This window comes from Aspergillus brunneoviolaceus, assembly GCF_003184695.1.
Source record: "Aspergillus brunneoviolaceus CBS 621.78 unplaced genomic scaffold BO95scaffold_95, whole genome shotgun sequence".
Classification (NCBI taxonomy): domain Eukaryota; kingdom Fungi; phylum Ascomycota; class Eurotiomycetes; order Eurotiales; family Aspergillaceae; genus Aspergillus; species Aspergillus brunneoviolaceus.
The window spans coordinates 64,197-91,441 of NW_020290825.1; the positions used below are offsets into that span (position 1 = coordinate 64,197).

Below are 27,245 nucleotides of genomic sequence, written 5' to 3' on the forward strand. Positions count from 1 at the left end.
TTGCTTGATGTGGGGCGTATGAGTGTAGTGAGTGACGCAGTAGCAATCCTGAGAGTCAGCAGCATAACAGCATAACTTGATAGTCTACACGAGTAGTCAGGTACCTCGTAGTCGACTCGTCTACTCCGTAGTTGACAGCCAAATGCGGACAGCGCTTAATAACCGCGGCGGGAGGGAAGGCCCCGCCAGAACTTTTCGCATTGCCGTTCGTTCCTCTTCTGCCACTGTCTATACAACCTCAACCTACCTTAACCTTTTTCTTAACCACCAACTCGTCTCAATTGACCAACCCACCTGCCTGTGCACGTTGTATCACCCTCTTCACCATCCGACGAACCCCACCGAATCCGACCTCCTTCCCACTGATCAAGAACAACCAAGATGATCGAAGAATACCAACCCCCACCTCTCCCCCCGCCCTTCCACCACCACCACCAACACCGCACACAATCACCAGCTACTACTACTACTACTACCACAACAACGCCACCCCCACCGATCCTCCTCACGCAGGGCGCCGAAGCCCACCTCTACAAGACCCACTACCTGAACGCGACCACCCACCCGGCGGCGCTGAAGATCCGGCCCTCGAAGCCCTACCGCCACCCGGTCCTGGACCGACGCCTGACGCGCCAGCGCATCCTCCAGGAAGCCCGGTGTCTGGCCAAGCTCGTGCGCGAGGGGGTGGCGGTGCCGGCGCTGTACGCGGTGGACTGGGAGGGGCAGACGGTGGTGGTGGACGCGGCCACGGGCGAGGAGCGGTACGGCGGGGCGTGGCTGCTGATGGAGTGGGTGGAGGGCGATGTGGTGCGGGTGGTGGTGCAGGCGTGGGAGCGGGCGATGCTGGCGCGGTTCGCGGCGGACGATCGCAGCCCTTCGTCTCGGCGGAGACAGGCCGATGGGGGGTCTGGGTCTGGGCCTGGGTCTGAGGTGCAAATGGAGGTGGATGGCCATGGCGACCATAGCGACCACGGGGACAACGGACATGTGGAGCGCAAGCGCGAGGAGGAGCGGATGAAGGACCTGCTGCGGCGGATTGGGGCCGCCGTTGGCCGGTTGCATGCGGCCGGGGTGATCCATGGGGATTTGACGACGAGTAATCTCATTCTGAGGCCTGCGTCCTCCAAGAAGGAGGGCGAGGGCGAGGGCGAGGTGGATCTGGAGGGCGAGGTCGTGCTCATCGATTTCGGCCTCGCGAGTCAGAGTGTCCAGGATGAGGATCGCGCGGTGGATTTGTATGTGCTTGAACGCGCGTTTGGGAGTACCCATCCCCGCACGGAGGCGTTCTTCGCTGAGGTGTTGGACGGGTATCGCGCTAGTTATCGCGGGGCGGCGTCGGTGTTGAAGCGTTTAGAGGAGGTGCGTTTGCGCGGGAGGAAGAAGAGTATGTTGGGCTGAGGCTTGAAAAGGGGGCGGGAGAGGAGACTGGTTTGATGGGGATAGATTAATGGATAGAACTATGCTTCATTTATCATCACTAAATTTCAAGGAAGTACACAAAAAAAAAGAAAGAAAGAAACGCCGCGCTGCCCCATGCAAATTGTGGAATGCTTGCAGATCACAATATCACACACATCATGGCTTGACGCAGCTGCCCACGTCCGCCAGTGCAAAGTAGCCCTTGTTCTCCACCACCCCGCGATCCTTCACCACCGCCGTGTACTTGACCACCCACTGCGGCGCCACGTCGCCCTGGATGCCATCGTCCGCGTCCGGCGCCGAGGCGAGGATGCCCGCGCCCTTGGCGCCGGGCCCCAGCAGCTCCCGGGTCGTGCCAACGGGCAGGATATCCATGCAGTCGTTGTGCGTCAGCAGCTGGATCCGCTCCTGCTTGGCGTACAGGATCAACGACTTGGGCACCACGCAGCAGTCCTTGAGGTTGATCTGATCCACCGACGGCTTGACCTTGGTATGCGGCAGGAAGCGCGCCAGCCGCTCGCTGCCAAACTCCGCCACGCCCAGCTGCTTGATCATCCCCTGCGCCTGCAGCCCCTCCAGCGTCCGCCACGTCTGGACGATACTGTCGAAATCATCCTCCTCGCTGCCGGCATCCGACGACCCGGCGGCCCCATCCGCGTCCGCATCCTCGTCCTCCTCCTCCACCTCGCTATCATCATCCGCGTCGAACAAGATACCCGGAAACGAGACAATCAGCAGATCGATCGAGTCGACGTGCAGCTCCCGGAGCACGAGGTCGATCGCCTCCCGCGTGTGCGCGCACCGCCGCGACGCCGGGATCCCCGGCAGGTAGAAGAGTTTGACGGTGATGTCGTACGCCGACCGCTCCTCCGACAGCCCGTACCCGAACTCCGTGGATGGGATGTATAGGGTGTCGTCGTGTTGTTTCGTCCACGATGCGTAGCGCGATGCTCCCTGCTCTGTTTTCGCTGTCGTTGTCGCCGTCGCCGTCGCCGTCGTCGGGGCCCCGTCGCTGCGCTGTTGCTGCGCGGCTTGGAAGTTGGCACGCAGGGAGTTGATCAGCTCAACATTGGACTTTTCGGTCAGTTGACGGATGATGGGATGGCCGCCTAGCATCAGATTTCTGGGAGTGTGTTAGTTTGATTGGCTTGGTGGACTGGGATACTGGGATTTTTTTTTTTTTTCGTTGTCTTTGTTCCCCCGGGCGATCGCCGGGATCACGGCCGGGATGGAGGTGGAATTGGGAGGAGGGAGTGCCGGGATTTCCACTGGGGTCGCCACTTACGAGGTGGAGAGGATTAGTTTCATGGTGATTTGATCCCCGAGCACCCTGCAATATGTGCAGGGCAGACGATTCGGATGCAAGGGGGGTGGGAGTCAGAGGAGAATGAGGACTTGGAAGGATTGGAGAAATGCGAAGAGGGTAGAGGAAGATAACGGACGAATGTGGATGAATTGCTAAGCAGCCAAACCCCGCGCCGCGGGGTCAAATTCTGGACGGCGGCCCTCGTTCCGATCGGCGATTTCGACTCGGCCCGCCCGCTCATTTACATCTACATTTGCATATCCTCATTCACTCTCTTGTTTGCCCAGTACATCGTTGACGATAATCACCTCAGTCTTGTCTCTCATTGTCTACAGACTTCTTCTGCCAGGCATACAGCTGTCTAATCATAATCCACCGTCGGATCCCAGTCCGTGGGCGAGTAGACCCCCGTCTGCAATGCCTTCATATCCTCCTCCGACAGCTCGAAATCGAACACCTCCGCATTCTCCTTGATCCGACTGGGTGTCACCGATTTGGGAAGGGGGACAAAGCCCTACAGATGTCATGTTAGAACCAACTTGAGCGGGATACGTGGCAAAGATAGAAGAGACTCGTTCCACGACTTACCCTTTGCAAACCCCACCGGATCATGATCTGCGCCGGCGACTTGCCATGCTTCTGGCCCAATGCCTTGAGTACTCGCTCGCTCATCCTCGTCCCGTGCGCCAGAGGCGAATAGGCCTGAACGACGATGTTGCGCTTCTGGAGCCACGCGGCGATCTCGGGGCGGTCACACCAGGGATGCAACTCGTACTGGCCGACGTCGATCTGCCCGCCGCCACCATTCTTGATGTACTCCTCCAGCTCGTCCAGATGGTGAACCCCGTAGTTGGACACCCCGATGGATTTCGTCTTGCCCGCTTGCTTGGCTTCCACCAGCGCTCGCCAGGAGCCTAGACGGTCTTCTTTGCCGCCGTAAGGGGCATGAATAAGGATGCTTGTCAGCGTTGTTAGTTTTTCTGTTCTTTTTTTTTCCGCTGCAGTGTCCCGCAATACCAGCGAGACTTGATGGAAGGAGATGGTGGTATAGGGACAACTCACAGGTCAAAATACTCCTGCTCCGCTTCGCGCAGACTGGAGTCGATAGCCTTCTTGGTGCGAGTGTAGCCCATCTTCTCCGGGGGAATCTTGGTCGTGAAGAAGATCTCCGACCGGTCGAGGCCGGAATTTGCGATGGCGCGGCCGCAGGCTTTCTCGTTGCGGTACATGATTGCCGAGTCCACCTGTAAGGATGCGCGTTAGATTGAGCTCTTGGGGGCGAGAAGGGTGGAGAAAAGAGGCATGCATACATGACGGTAGCCGATTCCGAGAGCTTCAAGGGTGGCCTTTTCCGTTTGGGATTGGGGGCTTTGGCAGAGTGAGCCACTGCGGCATTTGCATGCAAGCGAAGCAGGAATTGACTTACATCATGTAGACCTGTCTGCATTTAGTAATGTTGTGGAGGTGCGTGAGGGGGCGGGCGAGGACTTACTCCATATCCTAGGACGGGAATCTCGTGGCCGGAGTTCAGGCGGTAGGTTGAGCGTAGACCTTTGAGGGCTGCCATTGTCGACGAAGGTGGCAGTGAATCTGAGCGGTTAGTGATTGGGAAAAGGCAATGCGAGGAGGGGAAGTCACTCACTTATAAACGTGCACACTGAGGGAGAAGAGGGGAGCGGAGGCGTGATGATCTCATACTGCTGCTGTGGGTCGGCTGATTCACTCCTCCGATGGTTCTTTCTTCTCATGATCATTGCTTCTGTGTATGCATTTACATTACCAGTAGAACCACTTCTAGAATAAGTCAATCGGTTCTCTTCTAAATGGCTCAATTGCGATGCACTGCTTTTGGCCAGTATATCATGAACGCTCTCTCGACGGAAACCTACCCCGCCTCCCATTGATGCTGCCGTCGATGCTGCATTAGCACCAACAGAGCACAATGGCTAGAACTATGAACTAAAGTTGAGTTCTGGTTTTATTTACGGGCTAGGGACACCAGTGAGTCTCATAATCTTGCTATTTTGCCGCATCCAAACAGTTGCAGAGACAGATTGCTAACTCTTAATGCGCGCCCGTTTGTGCGTGCTATACCCAGCGCAGAACGCTGGAGATGCATGTTAGTCGCAACTTTGCACCTGTAATAGCCCTTCTTTACCCCGCATCTTATCTACTGGTCATTGAGGCAAATACTAGGAAACAGCACAGCATTTGAATTGCCAGTCTCTGCACAACGATTGTTCTAGTCTGCTGTCGCTGAGTTCTCACTTGGACAGGTTCCTGTTCAACATTTCTCTGCGTAATCGAAAATTGAACATCGCAGATGAAGAAGAGAAGACGCTGCACTGACTTCGATCTACTCCGACTAACATACAATCCGGGAGGCAGATCCAGGTCTCCATGCAAAGGTATAGGAAATGGCCCGCTTTGCCTCTGATAGCCCGCCTGAAGATCTTTATGGACAAATTCCCCAGAAGGCTACCCGGTGTGCCTCGGAGCTACAGTACTTGGGTGTATGATGCTTACTTCTTCCATAACGGACAAGTTGCGCAGCCGATTACATAGCCGTCTCTCTTGAAAGCGGTGTCGGAAGCTTTCCCTCTATGCAGAATCAGTTACACAAACGGATCCAAAAGACTTCTGACACCTCAAGACTTGAAATCCGTCATGGATTATCAAGTGATTGAACTACTCTTGTTTCTGCTTTAGGACAACCGGGACCTTTTGACGCAGAGAGCGAGGACCCATCTACTCTCCAAGTAGAGGCGTTCGCAGATATCACTTTAGATTTCAGCTGCGCAAGCTATCTTACCAAAGAACATCGGAGAGCCATTTATCCCCCACCGGTAATTTTCTCGTCTCGTATGATCCATGACGCTCGTCGACAGCCGGGAGCGGATCGCCGTAGAGGCTGTCACTCGCTGGCGGGCTCCTCTTGATCGCAATCTCCATAATCCCAGAAATGGTCAATATCCATCCCCGGCGCCAGAGGTTTTACCGGATCATCATAGTAGCCGAAGATGGCCCCAATAGGGTCGTCTTGACAATTCCTCCGATGGGATTCTGCAGCCGTTGGCATCCGGGCCGGCAAAGTAGGGGTAGCGTCAGCGTTTGTCTCATCGGGCTTTGCACGCTTGTTGGACGGGGTCGGAGAGGCTGTCCCAGCACGCTTGCTCCCTTGTGGGGTTGGCGTTCTCAAAACTTGTCTTCTGAGGCCGGGCTGCTCTTCACCAGCCTGCTTTCTCTTCCATTCTGTTGAGCAGCCTTGGAAAGTCGCTTTCGCCAACGTTTCCCGGCATAGGATGTAAGGGATTTGAGGCAGGACTCACGGTCATTGCTGTATGCCTGGGCGAAGTCCGGCAGCCGCTCGATGTTGGCCTGTACGCAGAAGCGGAAGTAGTCGTCACCAGGAATAGAGTCCATTGTTGCCTTCAAGCCCAGTGTGTTCTCTAGTGCTTTGTCCGTTCGGGCTCTCACCTTCTTCCAGCCGTCCTCATCTCCGCCGGGGATGTTCCTGCGAGCGTCCGCAAGCGTAATCGACTCAGTCTGCTTTTCTGGCTCCACAACTTCCAGGGTTGGTTGGGCGGCGTCTTCAAACCAGAGAAGGGAATGTAAAGTAGAGGCCGTGGTCGGATGAGGAACTGTACTGAAGGACTAGTATATCAGAATTCAAAGAGAAAGGACATCAACAAGGAGGCTGGGAGAGGGATGTCCTGGATAAAAAGGTCCGGCGGTTGACAATCGGAGGAAGGAAAGGCAGGCAGCCTCTCGACGGGTCTCACCCGGACTTTCTGACAGAGTTCGAGTGAACAAGGAACGAGCTGATATCAAAGAGGCAACGAACCAGACATCCTTTCCCACCTCTGCCTTTCAGGTGGTGATTGCTACGCAAGATATCAGCCATGTAGGTGAGGTCACCAGTTTTGTACATACGACCACAGGGTGTGAAAAGCAGGGCTTTCCGTCCGCTCAGCTGTACTTAAGCCATATATTGACCGCGCTAGGATGGGGAAGTGTGACTTTGGCAATTGTCCTACAAGGGGCCATTCGTCAAAGATTGGAACTTTGGAGTACACTCTGCCTGCCACATTCAAAAAGAGCCCAACGATACATCAAAAGTACTTTGTCTTTGTCTATACTCCGGTACGTAACCTGACTAGACTCCTCCCAGTCAGCTTTACCTACTCTATCAGAAAGCTACAGACAGTACAGTCTACGTAGTCACTCCAAGCCTTCTCCCATAGGTCTCAGTTCAGCTTATCCGGTCAAGCTGCAAAGAAACGAATTATGAGTCACATCGAGACTTTTGAAATATGGGAGGGACCTTTGCATCACTACAGTCAAGAAAAAAGCAACCATTGGCCAACAAGGTCCTACACTAGATCTGTCGACATCCAACCTTGAATGAATCAACCCTCCAAACGCTGGTAGTGCAGCTTATTTGGGGGAGTCTGAAAACCTATTGAAAATACGTTCAGGCCTAGGCTCCGAGTCCGGGGTTGGAGGTCCGCTCTGGAAATCTCCACTGCCCGTCGCCCCACCTCCACAAAATGGTAGTCGGCTTACTTCAAAAGTTCAAGCTCTCTTTCTTGAAACCCAAACAAATGACACAGACGCGTATATACTACCTTATTTACTCACTACTGTATCTATCACTCGCTTCTGCTTTCGGTGAAAGCCTTCAAGGCTTCCGACTGGCGGGTATGTGAGGATGGCAGGCCACTCCACGTGATTCGCTCTTGGTATTCGATCCGTTTCGCTCGCGTTTTCCGCCTCTTCTCCGAGCCTCGTGATTCTTGCACTTCAGGCGCCCTGGCACCAGTCAAAGCTTCGCTCATACTATGTGGAGGCAGCGCTCGTCTCTATGTCGTGCTCGATCGATTGACTCTGGACCTTTGCATGCAAAGTTCCCATCTCACAGGGTTCTAGCTGCTATCAGTCGCACTCCCAATGCGGCGTTGGTGCACCCGAGCCGAGCGCCTTACCGAACAATATCGATGAGAGAGTCCGCAGGGAAACCAGAAGATCTCTTTCGCTATACGTCAGGTCGATGGCTCGTTGACGAAAAGGCCCAGCAGCAGCTGCGTTATGTAACATTCGACCTCGAAAGTCTTTGTCGCCGAGCTGCAGCATATTTCAGTGATGCAACGAGGTGTGTTCGCGTAGTCAAGCTGGAGGGAAACTTCAACAAAGCGTTACTTCTCACTATGGATGATGGCAACGAGGTCATCGCAAAAATCCCGTGTCCCAATGCCGGTCCACCATCAATAACCACGGCTTCAGAAGTTGCCACTCTGAAGTTTCGTATGTTCGGCGTGCTTTCCATTATTCGCGTCGGCGTGTGCTTACACTTTTCCTTTTCTAGTGCGGTCAAGGACGTCTATTCCGGTCCCAGAAATTATCGCCTGGAGCTCTGACCCTGCTAATTCGGTTGGTGCCGAATTCATTATCATGGAAAGGACCAGGGGTGTTGCCTTGTCAGAGACATGGGAGGCAATGGACACCTTGGAGCGCTACAAAATTATCGATCAGGTCGTACAAGTCGAGCAGGAGCTTGCTGATATCTCATTTTCAGCATACGGAAGTCTTTTTAACCGTGACTCGTTGCCTGCAACATGTCGACAGTATCCACTCTCGCCAGAGCTTGACCCTGAAGAGCTATTTTGCATTGGACCGTCTTGTAATCGAACATGGTGGCACGGCAATCTCGCTGACCAATCTCAATCAGTCTCAAAAGATATAGGCCCTTGTAGGTATTCCTGCATCTGTGCTAGGCCACTGACATGTAACGAGCGATACTGATATCTCGTAGGGACGCACTTTCCAGAATATGCGTCGTCGATTGTCCAGCGCGAGCTTGCTCATATTGCAGGTTCGGAGACCGAGGTGCAACGTCAACTACATCATTTCGACGAATCACAGTCGGTCGATGAATATCGAAGCCTTCTGGAAAAAATGAACATGGTACTACAGATCTTGTCTCAAGACCCACGCGTGACAAGTGCTTCAGACCCTGTTCTATGGCACACAGACTTACATCTGGGGAACATTTTTGTTTCTCCTAACGAGCCCAGTGTCATTGAAGGGATTATCGATTGGCAATCGTCTCAGATCTGTCCTTTGCTCATACAAGCTCGATTCCCCGAGTTTCTCAGGCCACTGAAGGACTACACTTTCGGTCCCGTCGTACCCGGCCTACCGGATGGCTTCGACGACCTTGGTCCCGAGCAAAAGGAACAGGCTATGAACAACAAGAAGTTGGCTTCGTTGTCGAAATATTACGAGATGTCCAGCCTTGCACATAACCAGCGTGTCTACAATGCTATGATCCTCGACTCCAGGTTATGGCAGCCCTTCACCTACTGCCAGCTATTCTCCCATGGTAGTCTGGTGCCCCTGCGCCATTGTTTGATCCGTTTATCCCAGGACTGGTCCTTACTGGAGCTCCCAGGCAGCTGCCCCTTCCAGATATCAGGAACTGAACGTCGAAGGCACGATGAACAAAAATTGCAATATGAGGATAGGCTCTATCTGTGTGAAATCGTGAAGAACCAGCTTCTCACCGATGATGCCGGCTGAGTTCCGCATGACCGCTGGGGAGCGACAGCAAAGGCAAACAGGGAGCTGTACGATTTGTACATTGAAACAATGAGCGAAGATGTCATGCCTGAGGCAGCTGCGAAGAACTGGCCATTTCCACCGCCGGAATTCCCCACCTATCAGACTACAGGTGATAATTTCGCACGTAGGAAGGAATGACATGGGAGCACGCAAGTTCGCGCCTGCTGTCGACGGCGATGGACGTATTCTGGCTTGCATGTAATATCGTGAAGCTGCAACTCGATTGCTCTGCCGCTGTGGTCTCGGTGTCTCAGCGCCATTACGGATTCCCCTAAATTCTGCTATCTCCCTCGGATTCATCTCCTCAACCAGGTCTTGAACTTCCCCTGCAGATCGGAATAGGTACTAGCTGAAGTCCCCGCATACTGCGTCTATAGCTGCATAAATGCAAAACAGACAGTATACTGTACTGTACATACTAGTAAGGTATACACCAGATGGTCCACATTAAACTCACATGCATAATGCAAGTCAAACTTGACATGTACATAGTACATGCATACATCAAGCTACTCATGCACCTCATCCACATGTGCTAGAAGACTAAGACGTCCCGGGGAGAACCCCCGGACCCCCCTTCCTTTCAACTCCCTGGCCCAACTCAACCTAAATACTACGAGCTACGAGTAGAACAATTCCAACTCCAGCCAACGCAACCTCCACGGAAAACAACCACAGAAAAAAAAACCATAAATTACTATAAAACTACAGAGATATCATAACTCATAGCCCCTCCCCCGAAAAACACCAGAGCCCTCAAGCGCGGCGCTCAATATCCGCCTCGGCGCCGCGCTGCCGCACCTTGCCGGAGTCGTGGATCTCCTTGGCGCGCTGCTCCTGCGCCTCGTCGCCGGTGACCGCGGCCGCGACCTTGCCGACGCCGCCCTCGACGCGGCCCTTGACGCCCTCGCCCCAGTCCTTCAGCTGGCCCTCCGCCTCCTGCTGCTTGCCCGCGGCGTTCTGCTCCTGCCCGGCGCGGCGCAGCGACTCGTTGCCCACCAGGTTGCCCAGCGACTCCTTGGCCGCGCCCACCGTCTGGTCCCAGCTGCCCTCCGTGCGCTTGGGGTGGTCCGTCGCCGTCGCCCCCGTCGCCGGGTCCGCCGTCACCGGGCCCAGCTTCGCCGTCGTGTGGCTTGCTTCGTTCTCGGCCTTGCCCTGCTGGTGGGTGGCTTCGCCTTGGTTCTGTGGCGAACTTAGTATTTTCATCTCAAAAAAAAAAAAAAAAAAAAAAGGGGGGGAAGGGGGAATTGGGGGGATGGGGCAGGGGTATGTACCTGAGTAGAGGCGTCGCCGGTCAGGGAGCCGATGGCGCGCTGGGCGGCGCCCGTGGCCTGGTCGAGGTACGACTTGAGAGTGGAGGAGTTTTCGTTGGACATTTTGGTTGGTCGGATATTGGGTTCGCGGGATGAGGTAGAAGTAGGGGTTTTGCTTGGATTCTGAAAGATGTAGTAGTGGTGATTGCTTGTGGTTTGTTTGTGTTGGTGTTGTTGTTGATGAAACGAAGGTGACGGTGATGTTTTTATAAGGCTTCATCTGGGGTAAAACCCACCCCCCTACAATGACGTCACCTCACCAAGCCACCCCTTTCACCCCCTCCTCCATCGACGTCATTCTCAGGAACCACTGAACCACTGACATCGGAAATGTACCTCCATGACGTGTGACAATCAGGAATTACATGGTCATAGTTGAAAGAAAAGGCTTGTTTGTTGCTCAATCTGGGTCGATCTGTCTATACAGGTGTACATACTGAGTAGAATGCCAATTTGTGGTGCCCCCACACCACCTTCACTCTCATGAGATACAGTAATGAAAATCAATCGCTCAATGCTTGCTAAGACGGTAGAAAAGAAATGGAAAAGATGACAACCCCTACCAATGACATATCCCTCCCTCACTATCATCCGCCGCCCACGTCCCCGACAAGCCCACCACCTGGAGGTTCCCATCGTGGTTCTCCCCCACCTTGCTCAGCGCCGCGAAACTGGATTCCGACGGCCCGTTGCTCAGCAGGCGCCGCGCCCACGCGTCAATGGCTGGCTCGCCCGTCTCGTCCCGCGCCTGTTTCAGGAACGGAATCAACGCGGTGCCCCCCGTGCCCCGCAACTTCTTCGGGTCCGCCTTGTCCCCGTAGCGGGCGGTCGCCAGGTTCGTCGGCTGCGCCATCTGCTGCTGGGGCGGTCGCTTGGGGCTGGTGGCGCGCCGGCCCGGCCGGGCGTCGCGCGACTGGATGATGATGTACCGCGACACGATCTGGATGTGCTTGTCGCGCATCACGCGCAGCATCGACAGGCACGCATCGTACGCAATGCACAGCGCCTTATCCGAGCGGCGCGCTTCCACGTACTCCCGGAGGTTGGCGACCGCGCTCACATGCTCCAGAAACCGGCGGTGGGCCGCGGGCATATACGAGCGCATCTCCTGGATAAACCCGTGGCGGGGCGCCCCGATCACCCCCTCCTTCTGCTCGTCACCGGTGGTACCACCAGGACGAGTGGTCTCGCCCGTGGGACGGTGCTCGATCCCCAGGGCGATGTCAAAGAACTGGATCAGCGAGCTCTGCGCATTGCTGCCCCCACCATACTGCCGGTATTCTGCTTCACCACGGCCAGTGTCGTACAGCAGCCCGTGGGGGAGCCCGGCGTCCGCCATATTCTTGCTGCCCGCCAGGTATGGCCGGATGCGGTGATAAAACACGTACGGATCGCAGTGGTCATACATGCGCTCCAGCAGAGAGCCTACCTCGTCGATCACTTCGGCCAGTCCTTGCAGACACTCGGTCACGACGAGGCTGTTACCAGCCCGGGCGGCCGCGATGGCCTGTAGCACCAGCGGGATGGACGGTGCCCCACGAGCCTCGATCGCCACCGACACCAGGTAGAACCACTTCTCGTCGTAGGAGCCCGTGAAGGTGTTGATGCTGTCCAGGTTACGCAGGTCATCCACCGGTTCGTCGGGGAAGATCGGCTTGTAATTCCACAGGCACACGCCCGCATAGGTCGCGACTGGCGGCAGGCCCAGGTGATCACACACGTCGAACAGCGGCACCGTCAATTGGGGAGGGATTTTCTGAAGACCCACCACCATCGTTAGCTCAGGATGTATCACTTCGTAGGGGTCCCCGTGTCACCAACCTCGGCGGGCCTGCTTCCGCCCCAGACATAACCATGTAGCATGAACACCAGTACCACGTACGCCCTCCTCCACTCGCTGTCGTCCTGCAGGTATGAAACAGATAGCAGAGGCATATGATCCACCGCCTCTCGGATCCGTCGGCTGATCAGGAGGGCCTGGATGTTGGACACAATCCACTCCCACCGAGCGTAGTATGGGTCGGGAAGCACGTCGATGGGGGGCTCGGGTGGCAGGAACCCATGGTCTGGCGAGATGCCGTAGTCTGCCAGAGCCGGAATTGGGGGAAGCATGATGATACTGCAGTAGTGCCAAGAAGAGCACCTGGAAAGGGATTAAGGTGAATGAGAAGGAGGACCACAGCAGCCAGACAAACGTTCTATTTTATTCGAAGCTGCTGCTGCTCACGTGCAATGTCTCGTCAGGCTCAAGGACCCGCAAAGCAGAGCTGGCAGTCGTGTATCTGGAACCTGATGTACGAAAGGAGAAGAAGCTCCGAAATGGCTGTGCGAATGCCAGTGCAAATGTTCGCAGGGCGAACCTCGTGTGACAACCGAGTTGGTCGAGTCCAGGCCAGAATTGAATGAGTCAGGGATCAACCGCGGAGAGTCGGTCTGACTGGTGTCAGGATGTGTTGTATGAGAGCCAGGAAGTGGCAAGCAAAAGAAGAAGAGGCAAGAAAACAAATCTGCGTCTATTCTACCATGACAGGGGTGTAAAGCAGGGAAAGAAAACAAGCATGGAAGGCGGTTTGAGACTCGGAGTTTCTTAGAATATAAATCTCGGTTGCCACGGAAGGCCACGGAGGGTGTGAAGGGGGGAGGAGAAGAAGTTTACCAGGAACGAAGACAGGACACGCCTGGTCAAACCAAGTCAGCAAAACAGAGAAAGGCAATATGCCGGGAAGTTAAATCGCAGCAGACTGTGACCTCCATCCAGAGACCGAATAACCGGGGGGGGGGGGTTTGAGGGGTGAATTAATCAGCGCGAAAATCCGGACAAAGACCGGCGATGAGCTGATTTCCAGCGGGAATTAAGCCGTGCGGACACGAGACAGGGGTAGTCATCATTTCATCCTGCTCGTTTTGAGTTGAGGTGAACATAGGGAAGGTCAACTAATCCGTGGATGGCGAGACAGACGGCCAGAGTCAAGTGGGCCGGACCAGGAGGGACGGCTTCGACTTATAGAGAGGGAGGGTTGCCTGTCGAGGATCGATGGAGGTGGTATTCATAGTCATGGTCGTGGTACAGACATGAAGCAGGGAGATGGGAAGCGTGGGAATTGGTTTGCGAGACTATATAGAGATGAGAATCTTTTCATCAATAGACCGATTCACATTGTTGATACTGGCGGATGAGATATAGTTCCCATGGGGAGAGCTGGCGGATGAAGCATGGAGTAAGTATGAAGCACCAACGGTGGCGTTGGGTGTGAGCGAAAGGGGTGTCCACCGGGGGAGAACTAGTCTGAGTGCTAGAGAATGAACCGGAGGGCGGCAAAGAGGGGGACGAGTGCGAGATCGGGCGGTTAAGCGAGTCTTGGGGCGTGTTCGCTCCCACCCACGCCACCCCATTCCGGTCTGCGGTGAGGGACCGTCTGACGCTGAGGGACCTTACCTTATTGTAAGTTACCAAGCATGAATACCCCGACCTCGGGGCCACCTCGGGGCCAATCTCTCAGCATCACTGAGTACTTGCCTTAGTATCATCCATTCCTCCGGATTCAAGCATGCTTATCTCCTCGTGCTCTTGAACTGTCTGTCTCCCTGCAGTCCATTCAAGCAGAAAATCTCCTATCTTGCACTACATCACCACTCTTCCTGTTGGTAGTTGCTCTCCGCTGCAGCCTGCCCACGTGCCTCAACGCTGGAGCCGCATAACGACTCTCACTTTGCAATTCACTAGGATCATGACGATCAATAGACTAAACATGTCACTCGGCTGATTCTTATGCTGCCATCCCGAATGCCTTCCAAATTAACCGAGATTACCATGATACACTCCGCTTACACCAACTACACCTACAATTCGAACCAGCCAACACATCTCAAGCAGTCATTAAGATCCATTCTCTATACAATCTCACTCAGATCATCCCAGGCCTATAATGTTACACGCTATCCGAACGCCGTACCACCGCTGATATCGTGGATGAGAAAAAGCAAACAACCCAGTGAACATGTCTGCGCCTGCTGCCCGACCGACCACATTCCAGTCATTCTGAGACGCAGAAGTGAAAAGAAAGAAAGGTTTTAGTGCTGGCTCCACTCAATGGTGCTCAGATCAATGCCCTCCTGCACCATCTCCCACAACGGGCTCAGCTCACGAAGGAAGGTAACCCGGTCCTGAACGGCCTTGAGCACGTAGTCAATCTCGCTATCCGTCGTGAAACGGCCAATTCCAAAGCGGATACTGCTGTGTGCACTCTCGTCGCTGCTACCAAGCGCCCGCAGGACGTAGCTGGGCTCCAACGAGGCAGAAGTGCAAGCACTACCGGACGACAGGGCAATGTCCTTCAAGGCCATCAAAAGGGACTCGCCCTCGATGTAGGCAAAGGAGATGTTAACACAGCCCGGGTAGTGACGGGTAGCATCTCCATTGAGAGTGGTGTGCTCCATGCCAAGAAGTGCGTCGCTCAGACGCTTCGAGAGACGGGAGATGTGCTTCGAGTCGTACTATACAGTCATGATGGTCAGCATACGTCTCTCACGCAAGGTTAGATCGGCACCAATCAGTGGCAGGCAACTCGGCTCATCACCCCTGCTATGTACATCATAGAGCCGCGGGAACATGCAAACGCACGTAGCTACCCCCGCGATCACTCAGATGGTGATACAGTTAAAGCGTATAATCATAGCCAATGCGCCACAGAAAGACACTCAGGCAACGCGAGACACGGCAAAAGAAATAAAGAACGCGAACGTACCTCCATATCCTGTGCCGCAATGCGACTGGCCTCACCAAAACCGACGATCAAATGAGGAGCAAGAGTACCACTGCGCAAGCCTCTCTCCTGACCACCACCGGTGATCAAAGGCTCGAGACGAACCCTAGGTCTGCGGCGGACGTAGCACGCTCCGATACCCTTGGGGCCGTAAATCTTGTGGCCGGAGATGGACATCAAGTCGATGTTGAGCTTGTTCACGTCCAGGGGGATCTTGCCGACCGCCTGAGCGGCATCGGTGTGGAAAAAGATCTTCTTAGAACGGCAAAGCTTGCCAATCTCCTCCAATGGCTGGATGACACCAATCTCATTGTTGACGGCCATGATACTGACAAGGGCAGTGTCCGGACGGATGGCGGCTTCAAGATCCTCCATGCGGATCAAACCGTTGTTCTGCACGGGCAGGTATGTCACGTCAAAGCCCTCATCCTGGAGGTGGCGACAGCTGTCCAAGACACATTTGTGCTCCGTCTGGGTGGTGATGATGTGCTTCTTCTTTCCGGAGCGACCGAAGAACCGAGCGACACCCTTGATGCTCATGTTGTTACTCTCGGTGGCACCGCTGGTGAAGATGATCTCCTTGGGATCGGCTCCGATAAGCTTGGCGACGTGTTCACGAGCTTGCTCGACAGCTTTCTCTGATTCCCAACCGTAGGCGTGGGTTCTCGAGTGAGGGTTGCCGTAGATGCCAGTCAGGTAGGGCAGCATCGCATCAAGCACGCGGGGATCGGTCGGGGTTGTCGCCTGCATGTCAAGATACACGGGTCGCGTTCCTTGATCCATGATCGTAGCCTGCTTCAAGATGCCCGCGGTCGGGCTCATCGCGGCATCTCCGGAGACGCTGGAGCTAGGTAGCTCCACGCGTCCGGGCTTGACGCCGGTCTGGTTGGCAAAAGCCTTCTGCTCCTGCTTGATAGCGGTATCGATCGTGACCTGGGCATTCCCCGCCTTGGTCTCGGTGACATAGGATCTCCGGGCCACAATGCCACCGGTGGCGAGCGCCCGTCTGGGCAGGAAGGAGTTCAGGGAGCCATGCTGGAAGCGACGCGCATAGGCTCGGGATGCCTGTCTCAAGGCAGTAGGGGTCATACTGGACATAATGCAGTTAATTCTGCGACTGTACCATGAAAGGTTGGATGGACAGTGAGATGAAACAGATGCAGAATGACAGCAGCAGAAGGGGGGGCGGCGGGTGAGTTCGCTGGGTGAGGAAAAAGTTTGGATCCGGTTATATCATTAGTTGCCGAGCCCGCTAGCCCCGATCGGATTTGTCAGACTGGGATACTCCGGGCATTTCCCGTTTGAGTGGCGGTCTCGGTGTTTAGAGCCAGGCCAGGGGCATTGCGAGGTCGGAGAAAGGATGATTAGATACGGAGAAGTGTTCGTAGGGCTAGTGGAGAGGAGGGGCTGGAGGTGCATATCACTCCGATCACGTAGAATCCTCCAGTTCGGAGGCTGATCGGGGATGGTCCGATTGTTCAATATGGAGTTACGGGGCAACGAGAGGCAATATGAGTACTGTACATACTCTCCACAAATGCGAGCCTAAGGCATCAAGCACCAGGCATAACATTCTTTTGTCTTAATGGGATAAGAATGGCAAGGGGGGATGACGAACAATCAACAAAGCATCTTCGACCCCGGATTAAGCAGATGGGTTCCGTGCTGGCGGTTCCCCAGTTTCAAGGGGTACTGTACCTCATACCTCATCCATAATTCAGGCTCAGGCCCAAAAGGTCACGCACCTGTCGCAGACAGAAGCGGGCAGAAGATGAGAGATATTCTGGTGCCTAATGACATCCAAGGGGGGCATAGGCTGAGGAGGGAGTGAGTGACCGAGACCCGGATTTGCGTTCGGCCCTACGCTTCGATCTCTTTGCCACAACCAGCTGCGATCGACTTACCCCAGGGTCTGCGCTACAGTACATGGATTGTTGCCTTGAAGATGGGCATGAGCGAGAATTGAATATAAGGTTTGGCTCACCTGGGATTGCAGTCAAACTGCTGGATATGATCACACTACTCCGTAGACCGTACTCACTCAAGTCTCCCTTGAACCTCCATTCTTTCCTTGAGTTTCCGAACGCGCTGTCCTCAGCCACAGTTATGTCATAGCTCAGCCACGGTGCCCAGCCCGAGAGAAGCGCAGTCTAACCGTCACCGGCTCTCGAATTACCTTAAGTTACTTAGTCGAACTAGTGACGGTGCTGAACAAAAGGAACTCCTCCCCCCACTTCTTCCCTTTTCCACCACTCTGCTCTCCTGAAGACTCTCCGACCGTGTCAATTCCCTTGTTTACCATCTCAGTCCAGTACTGAACGACCTCCACCCCTCCATTCTATCCAAACCGGCTCCTTCCGCGGGGTTGCGCTACCTGCGGCAAATCAGAGATGAGTTTGAAAGGCTTTCAGAAGAGCATTGTTCGCGCACCGCAACAGTTCAAGGCCCGGTTCAACATTGGTGAAAACACCAAGGACCCGGTCTATCAGGATGCGGAGCGCAGATTTCAGGAACTCGAGAAGGAAACAAAAAAGCTCCACGATGAGTCGAAGAAGTATTTCGACGCCATCAATGGTATGACCGCATTTCTCAATTTTCGGCTCCATCCCACTCCCGTTCCCTTTCCCCCTCTCCAGGCTCCCTACCCCTCACCGTCTGTTGCTGACCGACTTGGCAGGCATGCTGAACCATCAAATCGGCTTTTCCAAGGCGATGACGGAATTATACAAACCTATCTCCGGCCGTGCATCAGACCCCAGTACCTACACTATTGAGGGCAATCCGGAAGGAATTAGGGCATGCGAGGAATACGAGGCAATCGTGCGCGACCTGCAGGAGTCCCTCGTGCCCGAGCTGGAGATGATTGAGACCCGCGTCATCAGTCCTGCGGAACAATTATTGGAAGTGATCAAGGTCATTCGCAAGGTGGCTGTGAAACGGGACCACAAGAAATTGGACTACGATCGCCACAACAACTCGCTCAAGAAACTACAGGACAAGAAGGACAAGTCGCTCAAGGATGAGAAAGCTCTCTACAAGGCCGAAAACGACGTGGAGCAGGCCACGCAGGAATACAACTACTACAACGACCTGCTCAAGGAGGAGCTACCCAAACTCTTTGCGCTCGAAGCCGAGTTCATCCGCCCGCTCTTCCAATCCTTCTACTACATGCAACTGAACGTCTTCTACACCCTCCACGAACGAATGCAGAGTATTAACATCGGCTACTTCAACCTGCAGCTGGACATCGAGGAGGCGTTCGAGGCGAAGCGCGGTGACGTCAAGGAGCAGGCGGAGGCGCTCACGATTGTGCACTTCAAGGCCACGGGAGGACGCCGGCCAGGGTCAAAGTTTGGACCCAAGGACAAGCTGTCCCAGGAGAACAAGGGTGGCTATCCGTCACGACACAAGGACCCCGATGTGGTCGAGAACCCACCACCACCATACACTGCGGGCGCGGCCGGCAGCAGTTACACGGCTGCGGCCAAGAGCAAGCCCGCCCCGCCGCCCCCCAAGCCCAAACCCGCCCAGTTTAGCGCGCCCGTCGAGACTGTCACCGCACTCTACGATTACGAGGCGCAGGCGCACGGGGACCTCAGCTTTTCTGCAGGCGAGGTCATCGAGATTATCCACCGAACCGACAACCAGAACGAATGGTGGACCGGACGTGTCAGCGGCAGGGAGGGACAATTTCCAGGTAAGATACAATCCGCCGGCCAAACTCAAATCCGCTTCAAAGCAAGCAATCACTAACAGTCTTTTCAGCAAACTACGTCCAACTCAACTAGCATAACTATATAATATTTTCTGCGAACCATTACATTTGCCCAATGCCTTTTACTTTGGACTATCTGGAGTTTGAGGGAGCCACCATTGTCGTATCACCTTGAGCTGAAATCGGACATCGTCGGCTGTTTGCCTTTGATGCCTTCCACTTCTTTTCTTCTTTTTTTCCTCGTTTTCTTTTATCTTGCTTATCTTTGCTATAGAGCATTTTGCATGATAACGACCCGTTCGCTGTATATACTTTTTGAATCTCACGATCTGAGGAGGATCAACCTTGCTATCAGTTTCTACGAATTGGCCAATTCTGAGCTTTCAGGGAGGTGGCACTCGCTCGTGTTGACAGATCCATGTTATAAATAGTTGGTTAGAGCCGTGTAGTCAGCGGGCCTGCGGACTAGTGCGCCGCAACCAACATTCCGCAACATCTTGATGAGTCGGACTCTGGTGTTTAAGGTGAACGGTCAACGACGCCTTCCAGCCCCGGCATGGTTCCCCAGGGCCCCTGACCGGGATACATACGCTTACGCTTGTAGGGGTTTCCCACGAATACCCCCTGACCCGTGTCTGTGTCCGCAACCCCGTTATCTCCTCTTTTCTCCGCGGCCAATCGACACTCGGGTTCAGTGCGGGATTTATCGTCTCAAGAAGACGGGGATCCAATCCGGCCTTTTCGTGAAGATGCAGACGTATGACCCGCCATATCCAACGTGCTTTACCTGCGGCATTTAAGGGGACCCGGGGAACCTCCGGGGTGTTTTTTCTGACGAGGTGAGGGACTGATTTCAGGGAATGGGGGGCCAGTGGGCTGGAGTAGGAGGTATGGTGGGTTTGACTTGACCCAGGAGCGTATAACTTTTCGAGGACGGCACAATGCGTTCTGTTATGGGGATGCTCTGGGGTGTTGCTTGGCTCCGGGTATGTGGACATTGGGCCTGGATCATAGTCGGTGGACATCGTCACCACCGGGTTTAGGTCTGGGTGCTCTCATGACGGACTTTCGGGGGTCTTGTGGACGGACTACTTCTGGAGGAGACGGTCTGGTAGCGACTGTACGTGTAACATCACATCTCTGTGCCTGGATTTTGGTGACTGCTGCACTGCAGAAATGGTAGAGTGCATGATGCATGGCATAGCTGCCGACCGGACGATGAGGGGGGATGTCGTTCATGCATTCTCAGCTACCCTGCCGGGCGTTATCTACATGGAATACAGCTCGAGCTGTACTAAACGTTCATTGTGTAGTTGAAGTCCCTCCCTCCTGAGGGAGCCTCTACTTATCGCCGGCCACCGGCCACCGGCCACCACGGACCAAACAAAAACAAAAAGGTAATGACAAGAGTGGGATTCGAACCCACGCCATCAAACGATGATCAGGAAGCTTTGTATAAGCTGTATGCCAAGGTGACCTTAACCTGACGCCTTGGACCAACTCGGCCATCTTGCCTGTTTTATGGGAAGGACTTGGAAAGATAGCTACATGTTCCAACAAAAATGAAGCAGCTGATGACAGTATGATTAACGGAGCAGGAACGAGGATAACTCTGTGGGTATCGAAGCCCTTTTGATAAGTATGAAGAAGAATATGTGCTGGACAGGAGAGCTAGATATAGTACTATCAATCGCGTTGAAAGAATATAGGTACTAGTAGTCCCTTTCACAAGTCCCGCTTGTGTATCGGGGTTCAAAAGTGTACAGTACAGGACGAATTATATATCCACCACGCAGCTGGGATACCGGCCCTATCGACATATCCAACTTCTCGGAATCCATAGTAAATGACACCCAACAAACGCAGCCCCGAATAGCATTACGACCGTCCTCCCAGGTCTGCCCCCTCCCCAACTCATTCACTCCGCACATACGCTGGGACAGTCGTCAAATTCAACCCCGCCAGAAGATTCGTCCCATTCCGCACCAACACCCCGCGCAGGGTATTCTCCACCAGCTTCCCGAGCGGCACCTGCGCTGTCATGGTCAGGTTCCGCATGACCTCGGTGTAGTACGGCACCTGCACGCCATCGTAGGTGACGTCCGTGCCGACAGTCGTCAGATCCAGGTATCCGCGCTTGATCGCCGCGCGCTGGTCCCGGAGCACCCGGCCCAGGTTGGTGATCACCTTGCCCAGGTCGAAGACCCCGCGCACCGGGGTGGAGTGGTTGCCTGGCGTGAGGGTGAGGTTGTCCAGGGTGACGTTGCCTACCAGGAGGGTGTTGCTGTAGAGGTTTAGGGTTGTTGTTCCCTGTCCTCTCGGTGAGGGGGGTATGGGTTAGTTGGCTGTGGTGGGGGTTTCAGGATGGCAGGGGAAAGAGGGGGGGGACGCACAATCTCTAAAGTCATGGCGGATGGGTTGGGGAGGGTTGCGTTGGCGAGGAGGTTTGTTCCATCGTCGTGGGCGCGGAGGAGGAGTTGCGGGTCCGAGATGGAGAAGCCCTTGAAGGAGTTGAGGGCTATATCACCCCGGTCATGGGTTATTAGTCTGTAATCTTCCATCGCATGCCGTAGGGGCCACATACTGGTCTGGTGGATGTCCTTGTTCATGGTGACGTGGGACTTCAACTTGCCGATGTACGCGGTCGTCGACCCCCTGACTGAGAGAGGGGCGTGGGACTCATACACCACGCTGCGGACGTACTCGGTCCACTCGGTCACATTCAACGCGGTGAGGGTGCTGCTGGTCGCGAGGGTGGTGTTGCCGTAGATGCGGGCCGACGGGAGGTAGGCTTTGCCCCAGGTATTGTTCTCGGGTCGGTCGCGGTTGAAGAGGTCCATGGTGATGGGGTCGATGCGCACGGGGATCTTGAGGGGAAGGTTGAGGGCTGAGTCGATCCGGAGCATCATCGAGTCTGGGCGTGGTTGGAGCACGTCGGCGTGGACAAGCACCAGCGTGGACCCGTCTACCACTCGCTGCGCGATGGCAGGGAGGATGACGAGGAAGCTGTCGCTCAGAGAGTCAGCTGGTGCGTATTTTCCAAGCACACAATCGGGAAATCCCGTACAAGATAGGCAGAAAGATGGTGAGAAAGATAATGCTTCCAAAGACATAACAGCACCAGAATCTCCCCCAATGGCGACGCAGTCTCTGTGCCCGCGTCCGCTTGCCCGGTTCGAGCGAGATGCTCCTTGTCTTTTCAAGGTGCTCGTTATCAACACCCTCCGAGGGCAAGGGCCCCCGATGAGTGCCCAAGGCGTATTTGGCATCATCGGAGTCGAGACTGGAAGGATTTGTGGCCATGGCCAGGGCCGTGGGTGGAAGATGTTGGTGATTGAGAAGCACTTCACATGGTTCTTTGCTAGATGGCTAAGCCCATGCACTAAGTATCATTACCGTGAAGAGCCAAATATGGAGGTTGCACAGATGGTTCCGGTGCTACACCCAGTGTAATTGCATGGACCCTGACCTTGTCGATCAGCCGGAGTTACCGTGGAACCCATTGGGGACCGAGGGGCTTGGTACCCAGGTGGGTGGTGGGTGGGAAAGACGATCAGTCCCGATATTTGGCATCCTGAACGGATTAGGGCAACGCTCACTTTTGCGACGAAACGGGAATCTACTGGGTGGCAACTTTGGAAAAGTTCATCAAAGATGCAACTGCAATTTGATCGTTCTAACAACGGCTTCTGAAATTAATCAATGCTCTTCAATGAAACACCAGTTTCATCCCTCCACACTGCAGTGCACGCTATACCCAACATCGCACTTAGTCCTACTGCCAAAGCGCTAAGCTAGTTAACCCTCACTCGATCTCCATATCAATCATGTATCGCGTCTTCCCGGAGGATACTCCCCTCCCACCGAGTCCGCCTCCACCCCGAAGGCCCAGCACGGCAACCACCATCAACATGAACGAGAAAAGCATTTCTGAACACATCTTCGCTGTTCCATCAACAGCCAGCAGCAGCAGCAGCAGTAGTGGCGCCGTCATCACCAATGCCACAAACCCCACAACCATAACAGACATCACGGACATAACCACCCACCTACACAACCTCTCCAACCTCGAGATCCTCCCTCAAATCCTCTGCGAGGGGATCCTCTTCGCCGGCGCCGGCGCCGCCCTCCTTCTCCAAGCCGCCCACCCAGGCATCAACACCGTCTTCGCAACCCCCGAAAACGAACCCAGCCACAGCCGCAGCCTCGCCCACAACCTCACCCAAACCTTGAAAACCACCCTCCAGCAAATCGCCCTCCTCGTCTTCGGCATGTCTCACGAAAAAGCAATCCTGCTCACGCAACTCCACCCTCCTACTACGGGTGGCATTCCATCCTCGACCCTCAAGACCCCATCCCCAAGAATAACCCGCCCGCACACCCTCCTCTGGCTAACGGCGACCCTCTACACAACAGCCACAGACCTCTACCAACGCACCTACGGCCCCATCGACTACCACACCGCCGAACGCGCCTACACGGAGTTCACGCTGGTGCTGCAGGCCCTCACCCTCGGGGAGCTGTGGCCCGCGACCCGCCAGGGGTTCTGGGAGTACTGGGACGGGCAGATGGCGCGGTTGGCGGTGACGGCGGAGTCGCATCGGGTGGCGCGGGAGGTCCTGCACCAGAGCCCCCTCGTGGCGGACCTGTTTCCGCGGTGGATGGCGGGGGTGATGAAGCCCGTGTTCCGCGGGGTGACGATCGAGCTGCTCCCGCCGCGGGTGCGGGTGGCGTACGGGCTGAGGTCGTCGGCGGGGTCGAGGGGGTGGTATCGCGGGGTGATGGCGGGGTTTGGGGGCGCGGTGTATCCTGCGTTGCCGGGGTGGGTGCGGGCCTATCCTTTGAGGGTCTGTTTGGGGGAGTGGAGGGGCGGGAGGGAGGGGGGACGGGTTGTGTATTCTTCTTAAGGATAGGGAAGAGGAGGAGCTCTATGACTTAAATATTTTTAAGTTATCTAGGAATGAATGGTGTTCCAGAGATTTGAGGGGCGGAGTCTGTGTGAATGTCTTCGGGATTAACATGCTTGCTTGGAGTTTTGACTGGGATACAGCTATACCTATGAGAATTATGGTTGGCCTCTTTGGGGACTATCTCCAACTTATCGTCTCCATCTAGCAGTAGCGTAATTCACCATGAGAACCCGTTCACTCAGCAGACTCATCTAGACCAGGTCTTGCTTCGCCTATCCCTCCGCAATCCCCCCAATTCCCGGAGAACAAAACCACGCCTATGCTCCAACACAGCACGAACATTACCACACAAAATTCATACCCATTATATACTATAGTTAGACCAGCTACCTATACCACCCCCACCCCCCCCCTTTGTCCCCGCAAAACCAAATCACGAACTCCCAATCAACGCATTCATAATCTTCCCCACATCCGAAATCAACTATCCCGCCCAAGTTAGCCCAGTCCTATCCCACCTCCTGATCCAACAACCTGCCCCCAGCTAGAGACAGGGCTCGGAGGGGACAAACTCACCGGATTCGCCATATCAATCAGCTGCGTCGTCTCGTTGACGAACCCCGGCGTCAGCAGACGGTCCGCATTGTCGAGGAGGCGCTGCAGCTTGTCAATGTTGGGCCCGGACAGCAGCCGCTGCAGGTTCTGCGGCGTGTCGCCCCCGAGCAGCACCGCGCCGCCGCTGACGATCGTCTCGAGCTTGTCGACTGTCTCCGGGCTGAGGAGCTCGGTCGCGCCTTGGAAGATGGTGGGGAGCTCGGAGAGGAGGCCGCTGGATGCGGGGGCGCGCGGGGCGATGGGGCTTGAGGCTAGTGGCTCAGTTGCTGTGGTGGTCGTGGCTGCGAGGGCGAAGGGGGTGAAGAGGAGGGCGAGGAGGTAGGTTTTTAGGGGCATCGTGGTGCGGGTGCGGCTGCGGGTGCGGCTGCGGGTGCGGCTGGGGTTGGGGTTTGGGTTGTGGTTGTGGTTGCGGGAGGCAGAGGGGGTGGTGGTGGATTGTTTGGGCATTTTGGGTGGATTATGAGTTTTATGAGAGGAGGAAGTGATAGGATATTTGGGAGTGTAGAAGGGGGGATGGATTACTTTGCACAGAGGGGTAAAAGGGTTTATAGATCTAAACGATCTAAGGTTGAGAGGAGGGTGGTCCCTGGGTTGACGGGTGATGGTTGCAAAGTTTATACCATGAATGGGGTGGTGGATTCAAAACAACGGTGTTTCATGTTGGAGCTTCCAATGCACTGGGCATTCCGAGGCTGATGGATATCATGTATCCATGTGAATTGACTATTCGGAGGGCATGCGAACCAGACTTTGGTATTGTGGGCCTTCTCAGGGACAAGTGCTCTGTGCTTGGTCCCCCGCACCCTGGGCCTACCAACCCGGCCGATCACTCAAGGACATCTGGCAGACCGGAAATCAGGGTGGTTGTGAAAGAAAGAGCAGAAAGTGCGGTGCTACGGACTACATTTCCTCGTACGTATCTGAAGATAACCAGCCATTGCACCTCTGCTGCAACCAGGGTCATTCTGACGGTGAATGTGTTTCGTCCTTCGGAGAATGGCTCAATGGGGTAGTTCGCGATTCGACCGCGACCCTTGTATTAGGGGAGGAAGACATGACTGGTAAAAAGGTGGGAAATGCCCGTTTTTGAGTCTTCGGTTTGACGTTGGTGGGTGTTTCAGGTTGAATTGATTCTGAGGAATTGCTTATCCGGGTCTAGTGCGATCGACGCTCAGGGCGAAGTTTAATTAGATTAAGGTATGGTAGCCGATGACCAGCTTCTGGCCCACTCGAGTTTGTCGAGTACTGCCTTTGATTCCTAGTGCCGTGGAAAATCGATATCGATACCATATAAGCTTTGATGAGGTTCGTACAAGAAGTGCCTTTATGGGCAGAGGAATTGGCCGCGTTTTGGCTCTCGGCAGGTTTCGCATAGTATAGCTTAGCCCTGGACCAGGTGATTATAGATTTGACTGGAAGACTAGAATCTGAGTTTTTCTTCAAGTCCAGACATTAATGTACGGTCTAGGCCCCATAGGCATATACCAGTGATACGCCACCACAGATGAAGTAGTAGGAACGGACCTGTTCCACACCAGGATAAAGTTGGAAACCGGCATGAACTCCTGTTCACCACAAGTAGAACCCGTTTCAAGATGATCGAATTGCGGTCACCATTCGCATTTATGCTGTACATTCTCATGGATTGGTTCGAGCACATGGCCGCCATAATCTCCTAGAGGACTCGACCCGAAACTCTATCTCAGTCCCTGATCGACAAGCTCAAAAATGGGTCTAACCAGGCACAACACTCTCCTAACTTTGATTTACCCATGATTCAATGAGTTCGGAAAAGACAGACAAGCTCATTAAATCTCCATCAGCCTGCTACAGTTTCCGGTGCGATACCAATAGCACTGACGATCGGAGATATAGCAACACTTCCCTCCCGTGAGTCAACACAACGCACCACCTCTACTCAACCCAGCCAAATTCACACCTACAGAGTGCACAGCACTACGATGAAGTTCTATCTCAGCCCCATTCTGCTTCTCGCAGCACCCGCCTTCTGCGCCCCCGAGCCCACCCCAACCGAGTCGACATCACTGTACGGCCCCCCTTCTGCCACTTCCATATCATCTATGATCTGTGTGCAGAACCGCTGATTCAAACAGAGCACCCTCCAAAACCATCCCCACCCCCAACGCAGACCCCAAACCCAACCCCAACCTCAACCTCAACCTGAACCTGAATCTCAACCTCAAACGCTCCCTCGCATCCATCGCCCCGCCTCCCCACTCGATCATCACCCAGATCCCGCCCAGCGCCCTCGCCGAACTGCTCATCCCCTCGCGCCGCAGCGCGCTGGCCAGCGACTTCAGCAAGGGCGCCACGCCGGCGTGGTACGGGGCGCTTCCGACGGAGGTGAAGCGATATATCTCCTATGTCAAGGAGGAGATTGCAAAAGATGAGAACGAGAAGGGGTCTGGGTCGATGGTAGCTGGAGAGGAGGGGGTGCGGGAACTGGAGGTGAAGAAAGGCGAGGATGGGGTCACGTCGGGGGCGAAGACCAGTGGTGGCGGGGCTGGGTTGAAGGGGCGCGTGGGGGAGTCGGTGGGCTTGATGCTTGTGGTGTTGCTTGGA

At 54.9% G+C, this 27,245-nt stretch overlaps 11 protein-coding genes and 1 non-coding gene across 12 annotated transcripts; 5 read left to right on the top strand and 7 right to left on the bottom strand.

The window, feature by feature from the left end:
• Positions 1-215: 215 nt before the first annotated feature.
• Positions 216-1,490, top strand: bud32 (serine/threonine protein kinase BUD32). Its single transcript, XM_025587689.1, has one exon. The coding sequence runs from the start codon at positions 382-384 to the stop codon at positions 1,396-1,398; it is 1,017 nt and encodes a 338-aa protein (XP_025437168.1). The 5' UTR covers positions 216-381; the 3' UTR covers positions 1,399-1,490.
• On the bottom strand, positions 1,281-2,689 carry BO95DRAFT_447694 (putative gamma-cysteine synthetase regulatory subunit). The gene has a single exon (XM_025587690.1). The coding sequence runs from the start codon at positions 2,533-2,535 to the stop codon at positions 1,576-1,578; it is 960 nt and encodes a 319-aa protein (XP_025437169.1). The 5' UTR covers positions 2,536-2,689; the 3' UTR covers positions 1,281-1,575.
• A 266-nt stretch (positions 2,690-2,955) lies between these two features.
• Positions 2,956-4,342, bottom strand: BO95DRAFT_399959 (aldo/keto reductase). The gene is made up of 6 exons (XM_025583833.1): positions 4,218-4,342; positions 4,152-4,162; positions 4,036-4,093; positions 3,788-3,969; positions 3,314-3,683; positions 2,956-3,239 (listed from the first exon to the last, which is right to left on the bottom strand). Exons 1-6 carry the CDS (start codon positions 4,290-4,292, stop codon positions 3,087-3,089), a joined length of 849 nt encoding a protein of 282 aa, XP_025437170.1. The 5' UTR covers positions 4,293-4,342; the 3' UTR covers positions 2,956-3,086.
• Positions 4,343-7,932: 3,590 nt separating this feature from the next.
• On the top strand, positions 7,933-9,304 carry BO95DRAFT_468570 (phosphotransferase family protein; the record flags this gene model as incomplete). Its single annotated transcript, XM_025589369.1, has 3 exons — positions 7,933-8,029; positions 8,091-8,474; positions 8,538-9,304. 3 exons carry the CDS (start codon positions 7,933-7,935, stop codon positions 9,302-9,304), a joined length of 1,248 nt encoding a protein of 415 aa, XP_025437171.1.
• Positions 9,305-10,102: 798 nt separating this feature from the next.
• BO95DRAFT_457235 (IDO-domain-containing protein) lies at positions 10,103-12,771 on the bottom strand (the record flags this gene model as incomplete). The annotated part of the gene is made up of 5 exons (XM_025588460.1): positions 10,103-10,528; positions 10,621-10,782; positions 11,312-12,232; positions 12,335-12,415; positions 12,481-12,771. The coding sequence occupies 5 exons, from the start codon at positions 12,769-12,771 to the stop codon at positions 10,103-10,105; spliced, it is 1,881 nt and encodes a 626-aa protein (XP_025437172.1).
• A 1,959-nt stretch (positions 12,772-14,730) lies between these two features.
• BO95DRAFT_468573 (IscS subfamily cysteine desulfurase) lies at positions 14,731-16,520 on the bottom strand (the record flags this gene model as incomplete). Its single annotated transcript, XM_025589370.1, has 2 exons — positions 14,731-15,153; positions 15,405-16,520. 2 exons carry the CDS (start codon positions 16,518-16,520, stop codon positions 14,731-14,733), a joined length of 1,539 nt encoding a protein of 512 aa, XP_025437173.1.
• A 932-nt stretch (positions 16,521-17,452) lies between these two features.
• On the top strand, positions 17,453-19,284 carry BO95DRAFT_447703 (amphiphysin). Its single transcript, XM_025587691.1, has 2 exons — positions 17,453-17,996; positions 18,100-19,284. The coding sequence occupies exons 1-2, from the start codon at positions 17,813-17,815 to the stop codon at positions 19,173-19,175; spliced, it is 1,260 nt and encodes a 419-aa protein (XP_025437174.1). The 5' UTR covers positions 17,453-17,812; the 3' UTR covers positions 19,176-19,284.
• Positions 19,285-20,145: 861 nt separating this feature from the next.
• BO95DRAFT_436487 (DUF3712 domain-containing protein) lies at positions 20,146-22,440 on the bottom strand (the record flags this gene model as incomplete). Its single annotated transcript, XM_025585237.1, has 4 exons — positions 20,146-20,305; positions 21,071-21,447; positions 21,531-22,143; positions 22,205-22,440. The coding sequence occupies 4 exons, from the start codon at positions 22,438-22,440 to the stop codon at positions 20,146-20,148; spliced, it is 1,386 nt and encodes a 461-aa protein (XP_025437175.1).
• BO95DRAFT_t290 lies at positions 20,539-20,652 on the bottom strand. The gene has a single exon. It is a non-coding gene; the product is annotated as a tRNA-Leu (tRNA).
• Positions 22,441-23,186: 746 nt separating the features above from the next.
• BO95DRAFT_340560 (uncharacterized protein) lies at positions 23,187-24,005 on the top strand (the record flags this gene model as incomplete). Its single annotated transcript, XM_025581960.1, has 1 exon — positions 23,187-24,005. A coding segment is annotated over one exon (819 nt), but the record flags the coding sequence as incomplete, so codon positions are not given.
• A 475-nt stretch (positions 24,006-24,480) lies between these two features.
• Positions 24,481-25,368, bottom strand: BO95DRAFT_457240 (uncharacterized protein; the record flags this gene model as incomplete). Its single annotated transcript, XM_025588461.1, has 3 exons — positions 24,481-24,531; positions 24,624-24,913; positions 25,341-25,368. 3 exons carry the CDS (start codon positions 25,366-25,368, stop codon positions 24,481-24,483), a joined length of 369 nt encoding a protein of 122 aa, XP_025437177.1.
• A 1,502-nt stretch (positions 25,369-26,870) lies between these two features.
• BO95DRAFT_345260 (uncharacterized protein) lies at positions 26,871-27,065 on the top strand (the record flags this gene model as incomplete). Its single annotated transcript, XM_025581984.1, has 1 exon — positions 26,871-27,065. A coding segment is annotated over one exon (195 nt), but the record flags the coding sequence as incomplete, so codon positions are not given.
• Between the last annotated feature and the right edge of the window lie 180 nt (positions 27,066-27,245).